The following is a 22574-nucleotide window of genomic DNA, read 5'->3' as shown; positions in this document are numbered from 1 at the left end:
CTCACTCATCTTTGAACCCACTCACAAATTCACTTAATAAAATTAACTCATTCGCTCATCAAGTCTTTTGATGTTTTATTCACTAATTCATCAGATTACTCATTCATTAACTCATTAACCCGAGAGCGTTCGCGTCGTGTACTGAGTACACGCACCATAAAAAATGCATGCATGTAGTACACAGCGTGAGCGCGGCGTCGCTGCAGGTAGTCAAAGACGCGACTGCTGGAGGGTTAACACACTCATCAACTTACTTACCCATCAACCTGTTCACAAACAAATTCACTATTCCTCATCAACTTTACCACTAACTTTCAACTTACAATCACACTTATCAATTCACTCGCTTATCAACTTAATCACGTACTCATCAACCTATCGCAAGAAACAGAACTAGCTGAATAACAGTTTCTTAAGCTAAAGTTTGCTTAAGAGTGGTTTGTTCCACTCTTGTACAGCAAAAATGTTTTTAGACACTCACTAAATCTCACCTCCCAAGTCACTCAATCGTTCATCCACTCACTCGGTTGCTCATACATGAAGTCATTCACTCACCAACTAACTCACTCTAGTACTTCACTGATAGCGTCCTATTTAAAGGCATCCTTTGGTCATTCATAGGTAATGACCGACCGTTCAGTGAAATTTTCGCTTCCACTTCCACCGCCCGGCAGTAATCGCCCGCTGGTTAGGCAACCGGCGTAGCATTCACCTCTGCGCGCGCAAACGGCGAGAAACATCGCGCTCCGCGCCAAGTACGACTGCACTCGCCGGACGCGACGTCCAGCACGAGCGCACTTTTTATCAATGGACACCACACATCGTGTGTTTCGAATTCTGCATTTTGTTTGAGGAATGCTTTCGTATATGGGGAAATGCAAGATGCGTTATGTAACAATCCTTGGGTATAGTGTCCTGGTCGTCCTGGCTATAATTAAAGGCTAGGATTGATTGTTCACGTTCCACTATGAGTCAGTAGGAACGAACAGTAGGCCACCGGTGATGGTTATCAAGGGCCGTAGGAAATTTCCCACGCATGCTACGATTATTTCTGTTATCGCCCACCTGATGTGACTAAAATAGGATAATTTCCGATAAACTAAATCGTGACGAATTCGGATCAATAGAGAAGAAACTTTTATTAATACATTTCAGGTGTTCAACTGTTTGTACACTGTTACGATAGAAAGTGATAACGAATTTACGATATTAGGTATCTTGCGAAAAGACGTAGGTATTGTTTATAATCGGTTGACGATTTCGGACTTTGGTATTTCCATACACGGTTTAGATATTGGTATAAGAAACGAAAACTGCACTCTCATTCTGGTATAGCTGCCTATCGTCATACCATATTATATCACCCTATCTGCGGTCTCATCATGGCCAATAGATAATTTTTGGGGGAACCATCAAACTATATGACTCACATCGGGGAGCATGGCTTGCTACGATGTTTACACCAGGAAATGACTCCCTATTCAAATTCGTCACTTTGATAACAGCAAGTGCCAGCCAGAAACCACCCTCGACCAGGTTGTCAATCATCACACGCGACTCCCAGTTATAGTTTCGATCGGCTAGGGCCCTACTTGAACTGTTTCTTTATCAATTCGCACACCTGCCTTATCACTCACGCGTCACAGTCCGAGCGCCGACCGAAGGCGGGGAAGCCAGCATAAAATCCAGACTAGCTAATGAAGAAATAAAAAAAAGTGAATAAGCACCGAACTTCTTCCGTTCGGGTTCAGTACCATTTGAACCTGCGTCGAGTTAGGATCCCAATCCCTTCGCACATCAAAGCAACCATCACACCGTCACCAGGAAAAGGTCACCAAGGTGATAACGAATTCCGCTCGGAGAGGAAATTTTCAATTTCAAGGTACGCCGACGCCACAGGAATTATGGATGTGATATTGAGAATACTGATTCGGACCGGAGAGTGACCCCACATGACCCCTCCACCAGCCACCGTCCTCCCGTTCCCCTAACAGTCCCACCACAATCGACCGAGACGCCAGTGTAATCGATTCAGTGCTATTCAAATTGGGGATTCTGTTGATCGCGGCGGCTCGGCGTTGATATTGGCGCGAGGATGTCAGAACATTCCTTTTCTACCTATGTACGTTCCGATTGGACTCTCAAATTAATTCATCACCATCAAAGGTTTAAGACGTTTAATGCGCGTGGTGTTTGATTCCGCTGGGAGGAATTGGAGCGAAAGGGAAACGAAAAGAACTATCCAGTCTACAATCGCGGGTCACCCTCTGTTCTCAACGAACTAGTGATTGACCCACGACTTCAACTATCCGCAACGGACCCACGATTGGAGATCGACTGTAGCCATTACACTATAATCCATCACTTCTGCGTATCTCGTTACAGATATTGGGGAGCCCCATCAGTCCGGCAGGAACAGTCGACGGGTGTGGTTCACAATAGTTTTTCAATCGCAGTAAGCGTTTAGAGCTTTAGAGAGCGCGCGCACACACGACGATGGAAGATAGCAGCACTAGGCTATGTTTTGGTCACGATGGCCATGACGCGTCGTGGAAGCAGTGGATCGAAGCATTGGCAGTGTCGAAGAATGGTACACTAGATCGGATGTTGCTGAATTTGCTGCAGCAGGACGAGTTGTTCCGGTGGCACGCGGTGGCGCTCAACGTGGTCGGCTATGCGGTGGCACTGGTTTTGATCCTTTGGCTGAGCTGGAAGTTCTACTACACGCCGTTCGTTTGGAAAAGGGTGAGTAGGATTATAATTCGTTGTTATTCCTGAATATTTTTAATGCTGTTGGAGTTATCATCAATTTTCGATACTAGCAAAATTTAACACCAGATAGGCTCTGCTGCATAGTATGCAGTGCATACGTTTTGCTCTTTTTTCTATGGGAATATGTTTGATGGAATGCCCAATGAAATTATTACTCTTGAAGTAAAATGGGTGAGCTCGTTTTAAGTTAATTTTAATTATTGGTTTGAATTTTCTCAATTGAATGCTTGTGAACTCCTGATAGGATATTGAGCATTTCCAGTTCAAAAACAGAACATGTTGACGCTACAAAGTTTCAAACGATTGTCCGTCTTTTCAAATTTTATATCTTTTTATACGTACCGTAATCTGGAGGGAAGTTGATCACTTTTTCTCTATTCTTTCAAATAAAATCAAGTACAATGCACATGACTCCAAACAAATATTTTTAAAAAATGTACTGAATGGATCTGTTTCAAGTTCCGTGAACGAAATTCTTACAAGAAATTGCTAAGTTTTATAAAAATTCCTCAAATGCCCAAATTTGAAAACATTCAATCCGGGGTGAAGTTGATCAACCAATAACATAACATTCTAGGAATTGAAAATTATTGAACAAACTAAATTTAATCACAGACACACTAACTAAACTAAAACACAAACTAAATTTAATCCATGTCCAGTTCCGAAACTGTGTAAGGAATTTAACGGCCTTTTGAAATCGGCAACACAAGTGGCAATAGCGTGGCGCTGCAATCGGTTAATTTCCCATACTTCTCTCTCTCTCTTTCTTCTTGGCGTAACGTCCTCACTGGGACAAAGCCTGCTTCTCAGCTTAGTGTTCTATGAGCACTTCCACAGTTATTAACTGAGAGCTTCCTCTGCCAATGACCATTTTGCATGCGTATATCGTGTGGCAGGCACAAAGATACTCTATGCCCAAGGAAGTCAAGGAAATTTCCTTTACGAAAAGATCCTGGACCGACCGGGAATCGAACCCGGCACCCTCAGCATGGTCAGGCTGAATACCCGTGCGTTTACCGCCTCGGCTATATGGGCCCATACTTATTTAACCCTAAAAGGGATACCTTCATGGCCTCAGTTTCGTCACCTAGCTGGGTGTGTTGCATCAAAGACGAGCCACAGACAAACAGACGTAACTCTTAGAGGAAATTCATCAAAAACTTTTGCACGGTGTCATTTTCATGAGCACACTGCCACCTGTTGGGAAAACCGCGCGCGACACTGTCGGCCATGATGGATTTCGATTTGACGTTTTGCTGACACGCACACTACTACACAAATTGCCTGTAATTTTCGTTTGCATCATTCAGCAACGTGTACACTGGCAAACGACAAAGCGATCAAACACTAGCGCATCTGGTGGAACGATCGCGCAAATCAAATGAAACTTGAATTGATCGTTAAATGCATGTGCCAAGCCGTTTTGATGAGTGTTACGTCTGTTTGTCTGTGGACGAGCTCTGAAAGGCACCTGAGGTCCAATGGACCCCAGGTATCCCTTTTAGGGTTAATTCACCAGTTGAAATATTTCAATTCACCACCGACTGTGGCAATATGGTGTTTGGTGGCGATAGTGTTGTCATCGTGTATGCAACCTTACTCAAGTAAAGATTCAAATCCTTACACAACTTTTCAAATGAAATTCGTTCTAGCCTTGATGTCTGTTCTCTGTGCTGATAAAGTGTACCAAACAATTGTCCGTACACATACACATAAACAGACTTAACACTCTTCAAAACGGCTTGGCACATGCATTTAACGATCAATTCAAATTTCATTTGATTTCCGCGATGCTTCCACCAGAGGCGCTAGTTTTCGATTGCTGTGACGTTTGCCAGTGTACACGTTGCTGAATTATGCAAACGAAAATTACAGGCAATTTGTGTAGTAGTGTGCATGTTAGACAAATGTCAAATCGAAATCCATTATGGCCGACAGTGTCTCGCGCGGTTCTACCAACAGGTGGCAGTGTGGTCATGAAAAAGACACCGGTCAAAAGTGCTCGATGAATTAACTCTAAGAGTTACGTCTGTTTGTATGTGGTCCGTACATCATTTTTTTTTTCCAAATACCATATAGGGTAGGTAATCAAAATTTGAACCAAATTGCGACTTTCTGAAGCAGTGCAAATTTTAAGTGATTTTTTCTCCCACATGGAAATAATTTACTACGGCAAAATCGTATGTACATGAAAGCCACGGGTATAAGCTTTCTGTTAAATAATAAAAAGTTTGTGTTTGCACCGAATTTCATTGAAATATTTTATGTTTCATCAACAATGGTTTTAATCTAAATTTGAACCATCGTAATCATAATTTGAACCAATTTTAATCTTAAGTTGAACTACTGGCGGCAGCAGCTCGAGCAACTCACAAAACAGCCAATTCCATGCTAAACAATGAAAAATCTCATGAATCTGCTATTTCTCATACCTATTTTTCATTAGGCAGTGGAATCCGAACTCAGAATGTTCGAAATTCTTTAGGAATTTGGAAACTAAATTTGGAATTTTTCATCCCCCAAGAGTAAACAAAGCAACCACTAGCGCAATCTACAGGCCAACACTAGAAGCTCACCCCCCTTTACTAGTTCAAATTTAGATTACAAATGGTTCAACTTAAGATAACATTCTCCAAGTAAGAATCACTTAAATTTGATAATTTTATGACAAATTATGCGGAATATTATTCGGTTGGTCGATTCTACGATAAATAAGCTTTCATTTGACGTGTTCACATATATGAGCTGTACGAGTGCACCGAAAATGTGCTTTCTGTTGGGGGAAATGGGTGAAATCACAGTGATTTTTCAATTGCCTGTTTTCCATGACAAAAACGCTTTTTCAATGCTTTTAAAGTCCATGTTATCAGGTTATATAACGGAAAGCTGTTTAACATCTTTTTCGGGACAACATTTGCCTGAAAAGTACTTTGTTTTAATGAATTTTGAAATGGTTCAAATTAAGATTAAAATTTTCAGCGAGATCAAATAAGTTTTCTGGAAGTTGTAGATATTTTAGAAAAGCTTGATGGTTTATTAGACAAAATTTTATTACTCTATATCTCAAAGAATATTGGATGAAATATTTTCAAGGGAAGACTAACACATGACCATTTAATACGCAATCTTGTTAGGGTTAATTTGTTCACTACAAAAATATGAAAAAATATTATAAATTAACCATATTTTGCACAAATAATCTGCTAAACGTTTTCTACTGAAAAAATGCATTAATTAAACAAAAAATGCATAGGACCAACTCTGCATATGTAGTTCAATAATACGAGTACCCTGGCTTCCACCCGTTACTAACAAATATCGTTAAAAAGTTATTACTCTGTATAATGTATACTATTAAGTACAAAGAAAGATCCTCGGCTCCGTAAAGCGTTATACGCGATTGAGCCCCAAATAAATGAACTAGATAAAAAAAAATGTAGTTCAATAGGTCCTGTATAAAAATATTACATTAAGAGAGTTTTAAGAAGTTGAAAACACTTGTCACTTTTATTGATCAAAATATGATATATTTCCAAATAATAGTCTAAATATATACAGATTTTTTATATTTTTTTTTAAAAAAAACCTCAAACGAAGCTGTACATGAAAGCCTTAAGCTGTATAAGCTGTAACACAAAAAAAATTGTTTCATAGAGTACATATTGAGATATAATGTTTGAAAAATTTGTTCATAAATCTTATAAGCCAGTCAAATTTGCTACGTAGACAATTTTTCGAAAATCAGTTAACCTTCGGGCACAGAGAACACACATCCAGGCTAGAACAAATTTCATTCAGGAAGCTGTGTAAGAATTTGAATCTTTACTTGAGTAATGTTGCAATCCAATACACGATGACAACACTAACGCCACCAAACACCATATTGCCACAGTCAGTGGTGAATTGAAACATTTCAAGTGGTGAATTCAATTAGTATGGAAAATTAACCGATTGCAGTGCCACGCTATTGCCACTTGTGTTGCGGATTTCAAATGGCCGTTTCCTTACACAGTTTCGGAACTGGACTTGGATGTCTGTTCTCTGTGCTTCGGGCAAGAAGTATAAAAAAATACTAGGGTGGGTGTACCAATTATGGCACTACCTAAGGAAAACTATTTCTACAAAAATAACGAAAAGACCAACGAATGTCATCAATAAGTTAAAAAACAGCTTAGTGTCCATACTTTACAGGAAAAATATAGAAACGGAGCCAAAACTACTTGTATTGATTACAGCGTGTGCCAATGATAGGAACCCTGTACCAGTTATGGCTACATTTTTTAACTTCGGTTCCTTTTCGCACTATTTGCATGCATTCCTTATGTGGTTAGCCATAACTGGTGCACTATGGCGAAAAAGGGTGCAAGGAAGCCGAAATTTTAAGGAAAATGATTTATTTCTACCACAGAGAACAGACATCCAAGTTCAGTTCCGATACTGTGTAAGGAATTTAACGGCCATTTGAAATCGGCAACACAAGTGGCAATAGCGTGGCGCTGCAATCGGTTAATTTCCCATACAAATTTAATTCACCACTTGAAATGTTTCAATTCACCACTGACTGTGGCAATATGGTGTTTGGTGGCGTTAGTGTTGTCATCGTGTATTGGTTTGCAACCTTACTCAAGTAAAGATTCAAATCCTTACACAACTTTCCGAATGAAATTTGTTCTAGCCTGGATGTCTGTTCTCTGTGTTTCTACCATGATTTGAGGAAAATGTGGAGTTTAAATGAGTGCGACTATCTTATGTGAACGTGGTATGTTGTTCACAAAATTTGTCTTGTTGATTTACATCGTTAAAGGGAGAAAATTAACTATGGCGAATAATTGGTACTATAGCCATAATTGGTACACTTACCCTAATAAACTTGAAAAAATTTAACTCTGTGTCGAAATATTCGTTGGAATCCGGTTAGGATGAAGGCTTGATGAAAATTTAAATGACAGAATGCAATTAGGGAATCGCGCCACTTGGGCGGTGGCTTCTTTTTTCGTCTGTTTTCCGCTATAACTCAGTTAAATTTGAACCAATTGACACAATTTTTGGAATGCAGTGAGATAGGTATAGTATCTACCTGTGTACAACATTTCAAGTCAATTGGTTCAAAATTGACTGTGTTATAGTGGAAAACAGACGAATATAGAAGCCACCGCCCAAGTGGCGCGATACCCTATTTTATGATAAACTAGATGGACCCGCAAACGTTGTTTTGCATCGCAGTAGCCCAGCAGTTATTGCTGTAAAGATTCCCCCGTCCAGTAACATTTGTATATTTCAACAATCGTCCTGCCTTTCGAATGGTTTTCCTTCACTTTTTCCCGTGCGAACACGTCGGAGCCCTGGACGAATGCACCAGCGAATGAATCAAGTAAATTCATTGACCGGCTTTACTGTCAAATCGTGGCTAACAAACGCCATTCAATGTTTGTTGGATAGGTCTGCATTAACCATTAGCACTATATTTCGCCATTTTGAGTTTATCAGGCTATTGCACAGCCAATATAAAGCATGTCAGCTCTATTATAGCATACCCAAGAAACAGAACTAGCTGAATAACAGTTTCTTAAGCTAAAGTTTGCTTAAGGGTGGTTTGTTCCACACTGGTACCGTCTACCCCCGTTGGTTTGAACGACACCTCATGCAAATCAACGAGGTTCATTTTTTAATTTGAACTTCTAGTAACCCTGTGAGCCTCGAAAAACACAGTGATGGTAACCCTTTTGCTGTTTTGTTTTGATTCTGCGATCCGTTTCACCCCGTTCCATGAGCAGAATGACGTTTGAACCATTTTTAGTTTGAATTGAACGATGTACAGATTAGATGGGGTCAAATCAAAAAGTGTTCAGATTAGATGAGGTTAAGCCAACGGGGGTAGACGGTACAGCAAAAATGTTTGTTGGGTAATATTAGCACGTGAGGCGAACACTTAACCTAACTGTACGCTGAAATACCTGTTACATGAACTCTTTCAGGGATTGGTATGTTCTTCCGAGATTTGTTCAGGTATTTGCATACATTTCTCTGAAAAAAAATCATTCAAGGCTCTTCAATAAATGCCTTCCGTAATCCCTTCTTAGATTTTCACCACGATATCTTTTTTAAATTCGTTCGCAGTTCTTTGCAGACTTCTTCCGCATTTTCTCCGGGAGTTCTTTCTTGAATTTATCTAGGGTTTTGTTTTCCATGAAGGTTTGCCGGAGTTTCGATCTGAATCGCTGTTGGAGTTTCGCCTTAATATTCTATCAAGGAGTTACCCAGGATTAATCATCAGAGCTCCCTCCGGGACTTTTCTGGTGTTCCTTCTGGGATTTCAGAGAGTTGTTCCTGTGCTTTCTACCATAGAGATCCTCCCAAACTTTCTGCAAGATCTTTTCCCGGTCTTCAAGACCTATCTCAATTTCTGCACAAATCGTTAAGGCATTGGTTAATATGTCATATTTACCGTCTACCCCCGTTGGTTTGAACGACACCTCATGCAAACCAACGGGATTCGTTTTTACCCTTCTTACACCCATAAGAAGGGTATAAATACCGCTTGGAAAACCGACTTTCGATCCGAGGCCGATCCGCGTCACATATACCAATCAACTCAGCTCGATGAATTTAGCAAATGTCTGTATGTGCGTGTGTGTATGTGTGTGTGTGTGTGTGTGTGTGTGTGTGTGTGTGTGTGTGTGTGTGTGTGTGTGTGTGTGTGTGTGTGTGTGTGTGTGTGTGTGTGTGTGTGTATGTATGTTACAAAAAAATATCACTCACGGTTCTCAGCCGTCTGTTGACCGATTTGAGTTCTCTTGGAAGCTATTACATCCTAGTAGAACGCTATTGAATTTTATTTTGATTGGACGTTCGGTTACCGAGATATCTTTCAAAGAGTACTAGGGAGTAGTACAACTTAATTATTTTAGAGATTTTTGACAAAGTGTATCACCATAAATTTCTCAGCCGTCTATCAACCGATTTGGGTTAATAAGGCCCCAAACGAAAGCTACTGCATCCTAGAAGAACGCTTTTGAATTTCATTCCGATTGGACATTTTGTAACCGAGATGTCTTTCGAAGAGTACTTTGGAGTAATACAACTTAACTTTTTAAGAGGTCTTTGAAAAATGCTTCATAATAAATTGACTAGCCGTGTGTCAATCGATTTGAGTTCTCTTATCAGCAAATGAAAGGTGCAGCATCCTAGTAGTATGCTATTGAATTTCATTCCGTTTGGACATTTTGTTTCCGAGATATCTTTCGAGGAGTACTTAGGAGTAATAAAATTTACGCTGTTGAGAGATTTTTGATAAAATGTATCATCATAAATTTCCCAGCCGTCTGTCAACCGATTCGGGTTATCTTAGCATCAAATGAAAGCTACAACATCCTCGTGCAATTGTATTGAATTCTATTTTGATTGGACATTTAGTTACCAAGATTGTATAAATGACGCTTGGTTTCGATCTATAACCATATAGAAACAGACGTAACTCTTAGAACAAGTTTCATTGAAAAACATCGTCATCAATACATAACCGCCCAATGCTAAACGTACTGTGCTTGGCCGGGCAATCACTAGGTGGCAGTAGTGAGCAAACGTCAAACAGAACCAGAAACGACGCCAGAACAGCGAGTGATCAATCGACCTATTGCTATTACTGAAAATTTGAATCAACCGTTTAAAAGGTGATCGATGGGAAGCGAGCGGAGTGTGACGTCTGTTTCTCTGTGCCATAACCATGGGTCCCAAGCACTTTGGATCTAATTTAGTCAACTGATAAAGAATATTTGACAAAGTGTAACTCGATGATTTGCTTACCCATGTATTAATAGATTGGCAGTTAACAAGAGATACAATATTCCAGAATATGTAAGCTATTGTTTAACCCTTTATAAGGCAGTGGCAACTATATTGCCACCTTATACACATATTTTTTTCTGTTCGTTTAGAAAAATTTTACAACTTCTGTTTTAACTGATGGACACATTAGGCCTTTGTGAACACTCATGATTTTTTTGAGCCATAACAAATATGAATGGGCTTTTTTAGAACAAAATGTCTCTCCAAAAACATCCAGCGAATTGAAAATCGAATGATGGGGAATGAAAGGCCTATGTTCCTTTTACTTGTGGACAAAATTTCAACTTGATTGCTTCATTATTATTAGAAACTCAGCCTTTTGAAAAAATGTACTATAATAAATGGACATGTACTAAAATTGCCATAACGTGCAAAATAATTGACCAATCGAGTTCAAATCCACACAAGTAACTCATGAATATTAGGGCAATAACCTGTCAAAAAGCAGCATGATTGATTAACGCATCACAAAACATTTTAAACTTTGTTGACAAAATAACATTTTAAACTTTGTTGACAAAAAGTTGAAATTTAGACCAATTTTTTTCATACAAAATCGACCATCGATTTTTTTTGAAAATAAAAACGTTTTTGTTCATTACACCACATGTACTTTATATTCGAATGTAGAACGAGTGAATTCCGTGCCTGGTTCTCTCGGCCTTATAAAGGGTTAAACATTCCACACAAGATTCTAGGATATTCTGGCTGGCATTTCTGGTAGTTTAGCCCATGGTCGATGATTCTATTATGGAAAGCAATCAACTTGATGCCAAATCTACAATATTTTTTAGAATGGCCAAAAATCACAATCATACATACGATTAATACAACAATAATTTTAATAAGTGTAAGAAGGGTTCTGTTCACCATAGGTGGATTAATTCAGGTTTTTTAATTTAAACTTCTAGTAACCCTGTAGACATCGAAAAACACACTGATGGTAACCGTTTTTGCTGTTTTGTTTTGACTCTGCGTTCCGTTTCACCCCGTTCCATGAGCAGAATGACGTTTGAACCATTTTTAGTTTGAACGATGTGCAGATTAGAGGGGGTCAAATTAAAAAGTGTTCAGATTAGATGAGGTCAAACCAACGGGGGTAGACGGTACTCATTTTTTAAGTATTCCTACTGGGGAAAGTCCATAAATTAACTTTATAAGAATTTACACCGTTTTTACAACACTCCTTGTCTTTGGGTAACACTTTTTAACCGTGTGGAACATTTGTTGTGAAAAGTGAGCCATTGTGATGTCTTTTGCAACCCACCGTTACGTCAAGATTGACCTCAAATGACTAACAAGAACTTGTCATATTTTTTTTATTTACGACTTTATTAACTATTCTGTCATTGTTTAAGCTTGGAAAAAATACCAATGTGATCAGAATAGCACGTTTCATCGTGTTATATCACATAACCGGGAAATTACTATTCATTTTGAGAAATTTTAAGAAATTACTGTTACGAAATAAGCTTTGCTGACAAACTGACCGCAAATATCAAAGTCATACCACACTGCTGGCATAACCTAACTACATAAACTGATTGAGCATGACTGCATGATTTGTTTTGAATTTCAGCCATGCAGGGCCGCACCAAGGGTGTTCCAAAAAGTTTCAGTAGGACCTACAGGCATTCCAGGGCAATTGCAGGGGCGCTCGAAAGAGCCCCACGGGGCTTTAGGAAGTTTCATGGGTGCTTCATGGGGTTTCCTGTGCGTGCCATGTAGTTTCAGGGGGTTTTGTCTTTTTTTATGCAGTTTCAAAGGTGTTTCAAGAGGTGTCGGGTTGTAGGAGTGTTTCAAAGGTCTCTCTCTCTTCTTGGCGTAACGTCCTCATTGGGACACAGCCTGCTTCTCAGCTTAGTGTTCTATGAGCACTTCCACAGTTATTAACTGAAAGCTTCCTCTGCCAATGACCATTTTGCATGCGTATATCGTGTGGCAGGCACGAAGATACTCTATGCCCAAGGAAGTCAAGGAAATTTCCTTTACGAAAAGATCCTGGACCGACCGGGAATCGAACCCGTCACCCTCAGCATGGTCATGCTGAATACCCGTGCGTTTACCGCCTCGGCTATATGGGCCCTGTTTCAGAGGTATTCCAGGCGGTTTCATGGACGGTCCAGGGGTCTTCAAAGAGTTTCAGTGACGTTCTAAGGAGACTCATAGACGTTCCACAGAATTTTCGTTGCATGGGGCATCCCAGGGGTGTTTCAGAGGCATTCCAGGCAGCTCTAGAGACTTTTATGGATACTCATGTTTATGTTTTGTCCTAACGGGTTTCAGAGGTGTTTTAGGAGTGTTCCAGGGAACTTCGGAGCATTCCATGGGGTGTCAAGGACGTACCAGGGTGTTCCAAGTGGTTTCAGGAGCATTCCAGTGGGTTTCAACAGGTTTTCGGGGGTTTTCAAGGCGTTCCAGGGGGTCCCAGGAGCGTTCCAACCGTGTTCCAGTGGGTTTCAGGGCATTCCATGGGGTTTACAAGGGGTTGAGGGGCGTTCGGGGGTGTTCCAGGAGGTTCCAGGAGCCTTCCAAGGGGTTTCAGGGGGTTTCAAGAAGATTCAGGGAGTTTCAGGGGTTTTCAAAGGCGCTCCATTGGGACACATCCCTGATATCACCTAAACCCTAAAAAGCATTGAAACCCCACTGAAAACCCGGGAAACTTCCTTGAAATCCAACCAAATTTTCTCCTGAATTTCCTGGAAACCCCTCCGGAGCCATCCTGAAACCATTTGAAAATCTTTGTGAAACTCCTCTGAATTGTCCCTGAAACTCCCTTAGAAACCCTAAGGAACCCCTGGGACCCCCGAGAACCTCTCTGAAACCCTTCTGAATCTGCATCGAAAATTTCTTCATTTTTTTAAAGAATTTTTGCAGATATTCCCCCGAGCAGTCTTTTATGAATTTCTCTGAGAATTCGTTCGGGAATTCCACTAAAAAATCCTCTAAAGATTCTTCCTAAATTCCCTCTAGAAATGTCTCCGTGGATTCCTTCCTAAATTCTTCTGAAAAACCTTTTAAAAGTTCCCCTAAAAACCGCCCCGATATTTTGTCTAAAAATTTCACCACTAAAAATTGCTCCCAAAATTCGTCCAAGGAACACTCCGTAAATGTCTTCGAGAAATCCTTCAAAAGTTTTCCCAAGATTTCACCAGAAATTGTTCCGAAAATTCGGCTAAAATTCTCCTAAAGATATTACATGAATTTCCTAGTTCGAAACACGAAATCAAAACGAATAAAAGAATAAAAAAGACGTGCAAGAGAAATATTTCTGTCATTTTTTCAGGAATTCATTCCGAGATTTCTTTTTTCAGAAAATCGTTCAAGGATTACCCAACAAATTCCACTACGGTCTTTTTTATCAAAAAACTTACGAAATTCTGAAGTTTTGAAAAAAAAATCCCTGGTTTTTTTCATTTTCTTTTACAGAATAGTTCGGATATTTCACTATCTATTCTTCCGAAATTTCTACAGCAAAACTTTGGAAATTCTTTCCAAATTTCTTTGAAAGATTTTTCCACAAATTTATCGACGGATTCATATGAAAATCTATTCATTGATGTGTTGAGAAAATCCTCTATGGATTCCTGTCGAAAACTTTTCGGATATTTCTTCATAATTTTCTCCAGCGATCTGAAAATCTTTGGAACTCTGAACTTTCAAGAATCGTCCATGAACTTCTTCAGAAATGATCTCTGAATTCCTTTATTCCTTTAGTAAATCGAAAGACCAGAAATCTATCAGAAAGGTTTCCAAAGATTTCTTTAAAAAACCTTCCAAAGACTCCTTCAGAAGTTCTTCCAGGGATTTCTTTAGAATTTTTCCTGGAGTTTTTTTTTTAGATTCCTCTATCAATTTGTTTTATGTAATCTGCTATGAATTTCTTCCAAAATTGGAATTTCTTCGGAAATCACTACAAGAATACGGTTTTAACAACCAAGGATTGTTTTACTAATTTCAGCAGCGGTTTCTTCAGATGTTCTTCAAGGGATTCTTTAGGAAATTTCTCTAGGACTTCCTTTAGATAGTCCCTGAAAAATTTCGCCAGAAATTTCTCCAAGAATCCTTTTGGGTAGATTTCCGTGGGTTTCTTTCTGAAACTCAAGCAGGGGTTACCCTTGGGATTACCATGATAAAAGTCCTTCGAAAATATCTCCAGGGATTCCTTCAAAACAATTCTTTCAAAAATTTTTTTTTTCAATATTCCTTCCAGTGCATTTGACAGAAAATCTTCCAGAGCTTCCTTCAGAAATTCGAACAAGTATTTCTTCAATAAGTTCACCAGAGATTTGTTCAGGATTAGATCTAGGCAGGGATTCCACTTCAAATAAACGCAGAAATGCTTACAGCAATTTCTTCAAAGATTCTTGCATTACTATTTCTAGAGATTCACGCAGCAATTCCTCCAGATATTCTTGTAAGAGTTTATACAGAGATCCCTTCAGGATTTCCTCCAGATGATCCTCCATGTATTTCCCCAGAAATGTTTCTGGCATTTCCTCTATCGTTATGAAGTATAGAATTAGCTTTAGTTAAAATACACAGAAATAAAAACCAAAAAAAAATCTCTATCGTTATGTATAAGAATTTCTCCACGGTTCTTTTAAGAAGTTTATAAAGGAATATTCTCCAGGCATTGTTACAAGAGTTTTTTCTAAAATTTCTCAAGAGTTTTTTTTCTGTGGAATTCCTTCAAGAATACGTCCACAGATTGCTCCAAAAGTACTTTTAGAAACTCCATTTTTGTCCATTTATTATCATTTTTGTTCCAAACCGTACACTACATCAGCTAGCTGTTCTTAACGTGATGCATGAGGAAGGTTAAAAGATTTCTTCAGAAGTTTTCCTAAATATTCCTCCTCCAGGAAGGTTCTTCACCTGGGATTCCTTTGGAAATTTCCATGGGAATTTTTTAGATATTTTTCAAAATATTTATTCAAGAATGCTTCCTGTGATTTCTTCAGAAATTCTTTCAGGGATTGTTTCAGAAAGACCTGTTTGTTTTTTTTTTAATTCTTTTATAGATTTCGCCAAAAATATCTTGAGAAACTTCCCCCAAGTTTTATAGATTTCTTCACAAATTTCAGCAAGAGATTTTTTCAAACGTTGAGGTTTTCAGATATTACCCAGAAATTGTTAAAAAATCCTACAGATGTTCCTTCTGAAATTCTCCCAAGAGTTCCTCCAAGAAGTTATCTGAATGAATCCTTAAAAACAACTCCTGGTGATAAATTTGGCGATTCTTAGAAGAAGTTCTTGAAAATTTTCTGGAGTGATTCCTGGATGAAAATTGCTGAAGCAATTTCTGAAGTTATCTCATGAAAAATTCCTTGTCCCATGCCTGGGAGAAAACCTAAAAAATCCCAAGATGCTTCCTTAGTTCCTAGAAAAAAAATCATCAGAAAGTTTTGGAGAAACCGAGGAGGAAATCTGGAAACCGTGGAGTTTTTTTTTAAGAAATCTGTTTGAAGAAATCCCTGTAGAAATTGCAGACAAAGGTTCTGGTGGAATTCTTTGATAGATTCCTCGATAAGTTTATGAGGCATTCCTGCAGGATTTTCTGGAGGAATATTTGGAAGAATTCCTGGAGATGCTTCTGGAAGAATTTCTCATACAATCTAGAAAAGTTTTTGGAGGAATTCCTGCAGGAACAAAAAAAAATCCTTGAGGAATTCTTTAGAGAAAAACAGAAATTTGTTTTAAAAGTTATCCCTAATACCAGGCAAAACTGACTGTACTGCAGGTATATCTTGAAAAACTCCAAAAAAATAGATTCTGGGGTAATTTTTGTACAAAATGATGAGACAATCTCATCTTGGGCAATCTCTTGAAGGAACACCTGAGTAACTTCCAGATGAATCTCTTAAGAAAATTTCTCTGGTTCTGGAGGATCCTGTAGGTATCCCTGAATATATGGTGTAATGTCTATAGAAACCTGTGCAGATATCCCAACAGTAATTACTTGGAAAGTTTCCGAACCCCTAGACGAATTCCTTAAAGAATCTCAAAGAAATCTTGAAATGGATTCCTGAAGAAATCTCTGAAAAAAACCTAGGAGAATTTCTTGAGAAATTCCTGAAGGAACTCCTGGAGATATACTAAAAAAAAAATCCTGAACGAAATTCTGATAATATTTTTGGAGGAATTCCTGCAGGAACAAAAAAAAATCCTTGAGGAATTCTTTAGAGAAAAACAGAAATTTGTTTTAAAAGTTATCCCTAATACCAGGCAAAACTGACTGTACTGCAGGTATATCTTGAAAAACTCCAAAAAAATAGATTCTGGGGTAATTTTTGTACAAAATGATGAGACAATCTCATCTTGGGCAATCTCTTGAAGGAACACCTGAGTAACTTCCAGATGAATCTCTTAAGAAAATTTCTCTGGTTCTGGAGGATCCTGTAGGTATCCCTGAATATATGGTGTAATGTCTATAGAAACCTGTGCAGATATCCCAACAATAATTACTTGGAAATTTTCCGAACCCCTAGACGAATTCCTTAAAGAATCTCAAAGAAATCTTGAAATGGACTCCTGAAGAAACATCTGAAAAAAAAACAGGAGAATTTCTTGAGAAATTCCTGAAGGAACTCCTGGAGATATACTAAAGAAAAAATCCTGAACGAAATTCTGATAATATTTTTGGAGATGTTCGAGTAAATATATAAAGGAATACATGCACGAACTTCTGCAGCAGTCTTTGTAGGAATTTCCTAAAGAATCCCCGAAGTAATTCGGAAATGAACTTCTGAAGAAACCCGTGGACTGAATCCTTTTTGCCTTTCTCGTACTGCCGTGTGCAGCATAGTTGTCCCATGTTCCAAAACAGCAAACTGAGAAAAACGCGTTTTAAGTTTCAGCATTGTTTCCATCTCTACGGACAAGTGTAATAAAAACACAAAATGAATCCACCATCATAGCGTTAGAATTGGTATTTATCATTGAAGTTTGAACAAAAAGTTTCATAAACATACAATTTACTTTGATTATTTAAAGAAAAACTCTAGTGAGACTGTTATGCCGATAAATCTAGCAATTTTCGGGATTTTCTCGGCATAAGCTGTCCCATGTCATGTGAGATGTTCATCATAAGCTGTCCCATGTCGAGTTTTGCAGCATAAGCTGTCCCATGTTGAATTTTACAAATGATATCAGGATTTCCGGAAAATGTTCAGGATTCCCTCAGAGATGCTCGGACAGCTTTTTATGCGTATAAACTGAACATGATATAGCTTTTGAGAAAAAATAAATGAACATGGGACAGCTTATGCTGCAAAATTGAACATGGGACTGCATATGCTGCAAAATGGAACATGGGACAACTTATGATGACAAAACTGAACATGGGACAAATTGACTTGATGTTGTTTTCATGGAGTTTCTGAACAAAGTATACTAATCGAGAGTAGATTCTGAAAGTATATGCGAAAATAGACCTTTTGATGATTAAAAGTCAAAATCGCCAAAAAGTAACATGGGACAACTATGCTGCACACGGCAGCGTAGGTACATCAAAGTGCACTGAAAAGCTATATGTTCATTCAAAAAAAGAATTCTCGATAGAAGGTTCGGAGGATCGAGTCACATATACCAATCAACTAAGTTCGACGAATTGAGATGGTGTCTGTATGTGTGTATGTATGTGTATGTGTATGTGTGTGTGTATGTATGTCTGTGTACAAAAAAGGTCACTCAATTTTAAGGCACTTCCCTTTGACCGATTCTTCGTATTGAAGCACGAATCGAACGGGAATTTTACCGCATTATTTTCTATTTAACAGGACATGTCAGTGATCCGGCCCAGAACCGGTAGAACTGGCCGTACCTATATAAAACTAAACCAAGCTCCATCATGCGACACATCAAACTGCACCGCTTTTTTGTAACCCTTTGGCTGGTTGACGAATTTTGTGCGGAAATCAACACTAGAGACCAGAAATTCCACGATGTCGACCCAAAATTCAAGATGGCGACCTAATGTTCAAGATGGCGGCTTAAAATTCAAGATGCCGGCTGTTTAATAGAGCTTTAGGCTCTAAAACCATACATTGTGGGTATATTTGGTATGCGGAAGATGGCCGGAGTCCAAAAAAGGCGACCAGAATATCCAATATGGCGATCTAAAATCCAGGATGGCGTCCCAAAATTCAAGATGGTGGTTGTTTGGAGTTGTAGGCTCTAAAACCATGTATTATGAGTATATTTGGTATGTGGAAGATATCCGGTGTCCAAAAATGGCGACCAGAATATTCAAGATGGCGGTTTATAATCCAAGATGGCGATTCAACATTCAAGATGGCGGCTGGTTAACGTGGGTTTATGCTCTAAAACCATGCAATATGGGTTTATTTTGTTTGGGCAAAATGACTGAAGTCCAAAAATGGCGACCAGAATATCTAAGATGGCGGTCTGAAATCCAAGATGGTGGCTCCATGTACAAATTGGCAGCTGTTTCAGTCTGTAAAACCATGCAATATGGGTATATTTCGTATGAAGAAGACGTTTGGAGTCCAAAAATGGCGACCATCATTTCCAATATGGCGGACTTAAATCCAAGATGGCGGCTCAAAATTCAAGATAGCGGTTTTTTTTTCAGAAACTAGAGACCCACGAAAAATACCAGTAGGATTTCGTGAAAAACATCTCTAGGAATCCCTGGGGAAATCTTCAAGGAAATGTATAGGAATTGTACGATGGGTAGTCTGTTTTACCTTTGTATGCAAATTAATAAGTTTTTTTTATTAAGATCATTTGAACAATATGCCTAACCAAATTTTATTTTAATTTGTTATTATATTATTGATCTCGCCAGGACCTCACCGACATCGGCTACAACCACGTGCTCGACAATGAAGGCATCGGCCGAAACGACAAGAAACGTGCCCACACCATCAACCGTTTGCGACGGCTCCGGCGAGTTGGCCAACGCATCCCGCCACCGTACCCGAATGGGTGGTACGGTGTCCTGGAGTCGGAAGCCCTCGCCGTCGGGCAGGCCAAAAGCGTCGACTGTCTTGGTGAGTGCTTTCCTTCTTTTTTTATAATATCGACATTTTGACATAAAAGATTTTGAAGAAGGAAATTATCTCAAATGGCTGAAAAGCACAGTATCTGCTACCAATTGTTATTTCGATATTGTCTTTCGATCTTCTGCCCCTGTGAATGTTTTGTGCAAACCGTTATAACACGGAATGCAACCGATTGCAACAAAGCCAATCTCACCCTTTTCCAAAGGCGAATCACGTGAATTCGTTAACATAACTTACCATCCATTCGCTCCATTGCAGGTCAAAACTTCGTCGTCTTCCGCAGTGAAACGGGCGAGGTCAACGTCCTGGATGCGTACTGTCCCCATTTGGGTGCGAACCTGGGAGTTGGCGGCGTGGTACGGGGCGACTGCATCGAATGTCCTTTCCACCATTGGTCGTTCAGCGGTCGGGACGGCCAGTGCACCAACATTCCGTACATGAAGTCCGGCTCGATCCCGAAGACGGCCAAGCTGAAGAAGTGGAAATCGCTGGAGGCGAATGGGTTCATCTTCGTGTGGCACCACGTGGACGATTCGGTGGAACCATGGGAGATGAAAATCGTTCCGGAAGTCGAAGATGGGCAGTGGGTGTACTATGGGAGGAACGAGTTCTTGGTCAACGCACACATACAGGACATTCCGGAGAATGGAGCGGATGTGGCGCACTTGTCGGCGGTTCATGGACCGAACTGCATGTCCGGCAGTGATCTCCGGACGTACCGGCCGGCTTGGGCGGAATTTGGAATGCACGCGTGGAATGCGAGGTAATTCAAGCCACGTTCCGTAGTTTTTAGGATCGTTTGGATAACGCTGTCAGTCATTCAATGGGTTATGGGTCCATAACCTATTGAAATTGAAAGACGAGCGCATGACAAGTACGTTTAAGACGACGCGACATCTCTCATTACAGCTGGTTTGCTCCGGAAGAATCCGACCCGCCGCACATCGCCCGCATGGATCTGAAGCATTCGTTCAAGTTCTTCAAGAAGTTCGAATTCTGCACGGTTGACGTCAAGGCGTACCAAATCGGACCGGGCTACGTACAACTGATGATGCAAACGGGTCTTGGCCCAATGGTGGCCCTCCAAACAGTGACCCCAGTTGAACCACTGGTCCAAAAAGTTATCCACAGATTCTACGCTCCACGGAACTTGGGCAACGCTTTCTTCCAGAAGTTTGCCATCTGGGCCGAAAGCGTTATGGTAAGCCGCTCGTTACATCTAACAACTTTCATTGCATGACCTTGTAATTTCTCAACCGGCAGTTCGAACGGGACATGATGATCTGGAACCACAAGCAGTTTATCGACAGCCCCCTGCTGATCAAGGAGGATCGCCTGATCAAGTCGTACCGCAAGTGGTACAGCCAGTTCTACTCGGAGAACAGCACCAGCTACACGCTGGCCAAGGAGAACCTGGATTGGTGAAAGGCAGAAAGGGGATCGGAAGTCGCCTCGCACCTACCTACCTACCTACCATACTTTATTCCATACACCTTACGAATGATCTTAGATATGCTTTAGTGTAGAATTAGAAGCTTAAACCAGAGGCTACCTGTGATTACCGAGCGTTGATAGTACTGCCTACTGCTATTATAGTGGTGTTAAACCTATGCAAAAATAAATGAATATTGTTTTTAAGATGTATTTCTATATACTTATGATAAGTCGTAGTAGCATCACCAACCCTGAAGAAACTCCTAGAGGAATCACTGAGTGTTCTCCAGGAGGAATTCTCGCATGAACCCCTGGAGAAATCTCTGAAGGATCTGCAGCATGAATTCCTGAAAAATGATGATGGAGGATCTCCTGGAATAATCTCTGATGAAGTTCCTGAAGTAATCCCTGGAAAAACTCCTAGAGATATCTCTGAAGGAACTTCAGCAGGAACCCCTGAAGGTTACTCTAGCTCCACTGATCTGTGTGTTGTATCCTACGCAAACACTCCACCTCATCACACTCGGATCCGACGCGTCCCGAGCTCTACCAGTTCACCGTACTCCTCCTGGATTCAAAGGCCGCCGAGCACCTACTATAGCACATTTGCTCTCACTACCGAGCTACCTTTGCATCCAAGCTCCTCTGGCTCCAAGCTTCATCCGACACCGAGTGCCTTCCACCATTCAACTCCAGTGTCCACTGATCAGCCAGCACCTCGATTTATTCAGTTCACAGCGCAGATCTCTCAAAATACCAGATTTTAGTCGAATGTTGGTCCCCTCACCGCCTCTCGGTATCTCAACGACTATTGGCACCCGGCCTCATCGCATCCTTATACCTTATCGGTATCGGATATTGGCCTTTTCATCGTCTCTTGGATGGTACCGCAACTTGGTTTCCTCGCTTCCAGAACCACCACCATGGCAACCCTGGGCCCATAACCTGTTGGAACAATCACACACACTGGAACACACAACAGCGTAACGAAAAAGGAACTCTCCGGGCCACGTGGGTGAATCTTCATCACGAAAAGCACTGCTCGTTTGATAGCTCAACACTAGCGAACCTGGTGGTGGAAGTCAAGCTTTTTCCTACAGAGAGCATAGGGAGACGACGCTTTGATGATTTTTTATTTTTCCATGGAAATTCATTCCGATCTAGTTCTCAAAGTGACAATTTCACTACTTCCACCTCGAAACTTCAAATTTGTTCGAAGATACACATCTGTTCTGTGCCGAAGCGCAAACGCAAACAACTTGTGTACGATTTGACTATACACGAACGATTGACTTTATTCAATATTTACATTAACCATTGAGTTGTCCAAAAAAAGTCTCACGAAACCTACTGCAAGCCTATCCATATAAGTGAGAACAAAAGATGTTTACAAAGTTCTTACAGATAAATTAACACGGGAAATCTGAACACAAACCACTACCACACAGGAATTTGGATTGGCCAATGGTAAACAATAACAATTCGACAACA

At 40.1% G+C, this 22574-nt stretch overlaps 1 protein-coding gene across 1 annotated transcript; it reads left to right on the top strand.

Annotated features, from left to right (window-relative positions):
- The first annotated feature begins 1464 nt into the window (after positions 1–1464).
- Positions 1465–21293, top strand: LOC115255620 (cholesterol 7-desaturase nvd). Its single transcript, XM_029853708.2, has 6 exons — positions 1465–1882; positions 2386–2745; positions 19433–19637; positions 19908–20412; positions 20559–20850; positions 20913–21293. Exons 2-6 carry the CDS (start codon positions 2497–2499, stop codon positions 21072–21074), a joined length of 1413 nt encoding a protein of 470 aa, XP_029709568.1. The 5' UTR covers positions 1465–1882; positions 2386–2496; the 3' UTR covers positions 21075–21293.
- The last annotated feature ends 1281 nt before the right edge of the window (positions 21294–22574 follow it).

Source organism: Aedes albopictus, chromosome 1, assembly GCF_035046485.1.
Source record: "Aedes albopictus strain Foshan chromosome 1, AalbF5, whole genome shotgun sequence".
NCBI classification, from domain to species: Eukaryota; Metazoa; Arthropoda; class Insecta; order Diptera; family Culicidae; genus Aedes; species Aedes albopictus.
Note: the sequence above shows the minus strand (reverse complement) of the source record. Positions and strands in the feature narration are given on the sequence as shown.

Excerpts from the sequence above, each read along its gene's own strand:
- LOC115255620 (XM_029853708.2), top strand. The coding sequence starts at position 2,497 with ATGGAAGATAGCAGCACTAGGCTATGTTTTGGTCACGATGGCCATGAC. Across the intron at positions 20,413-20,558 it reads ATGCACGCGTGGAATGCGAG|CTGGTTTGCTCCGGAAGAAT; the intron begins GTAATTCAAGCC and ends CTCTCATTACAG. Across the intron at positions 20,851-20,912 it reads TCTGGGCCGAAAGCGTTATG|TTCGAACGGGACATGATGAT; the intron begins GTAAGCCGCTCG and ends CTCAACCGGCAG.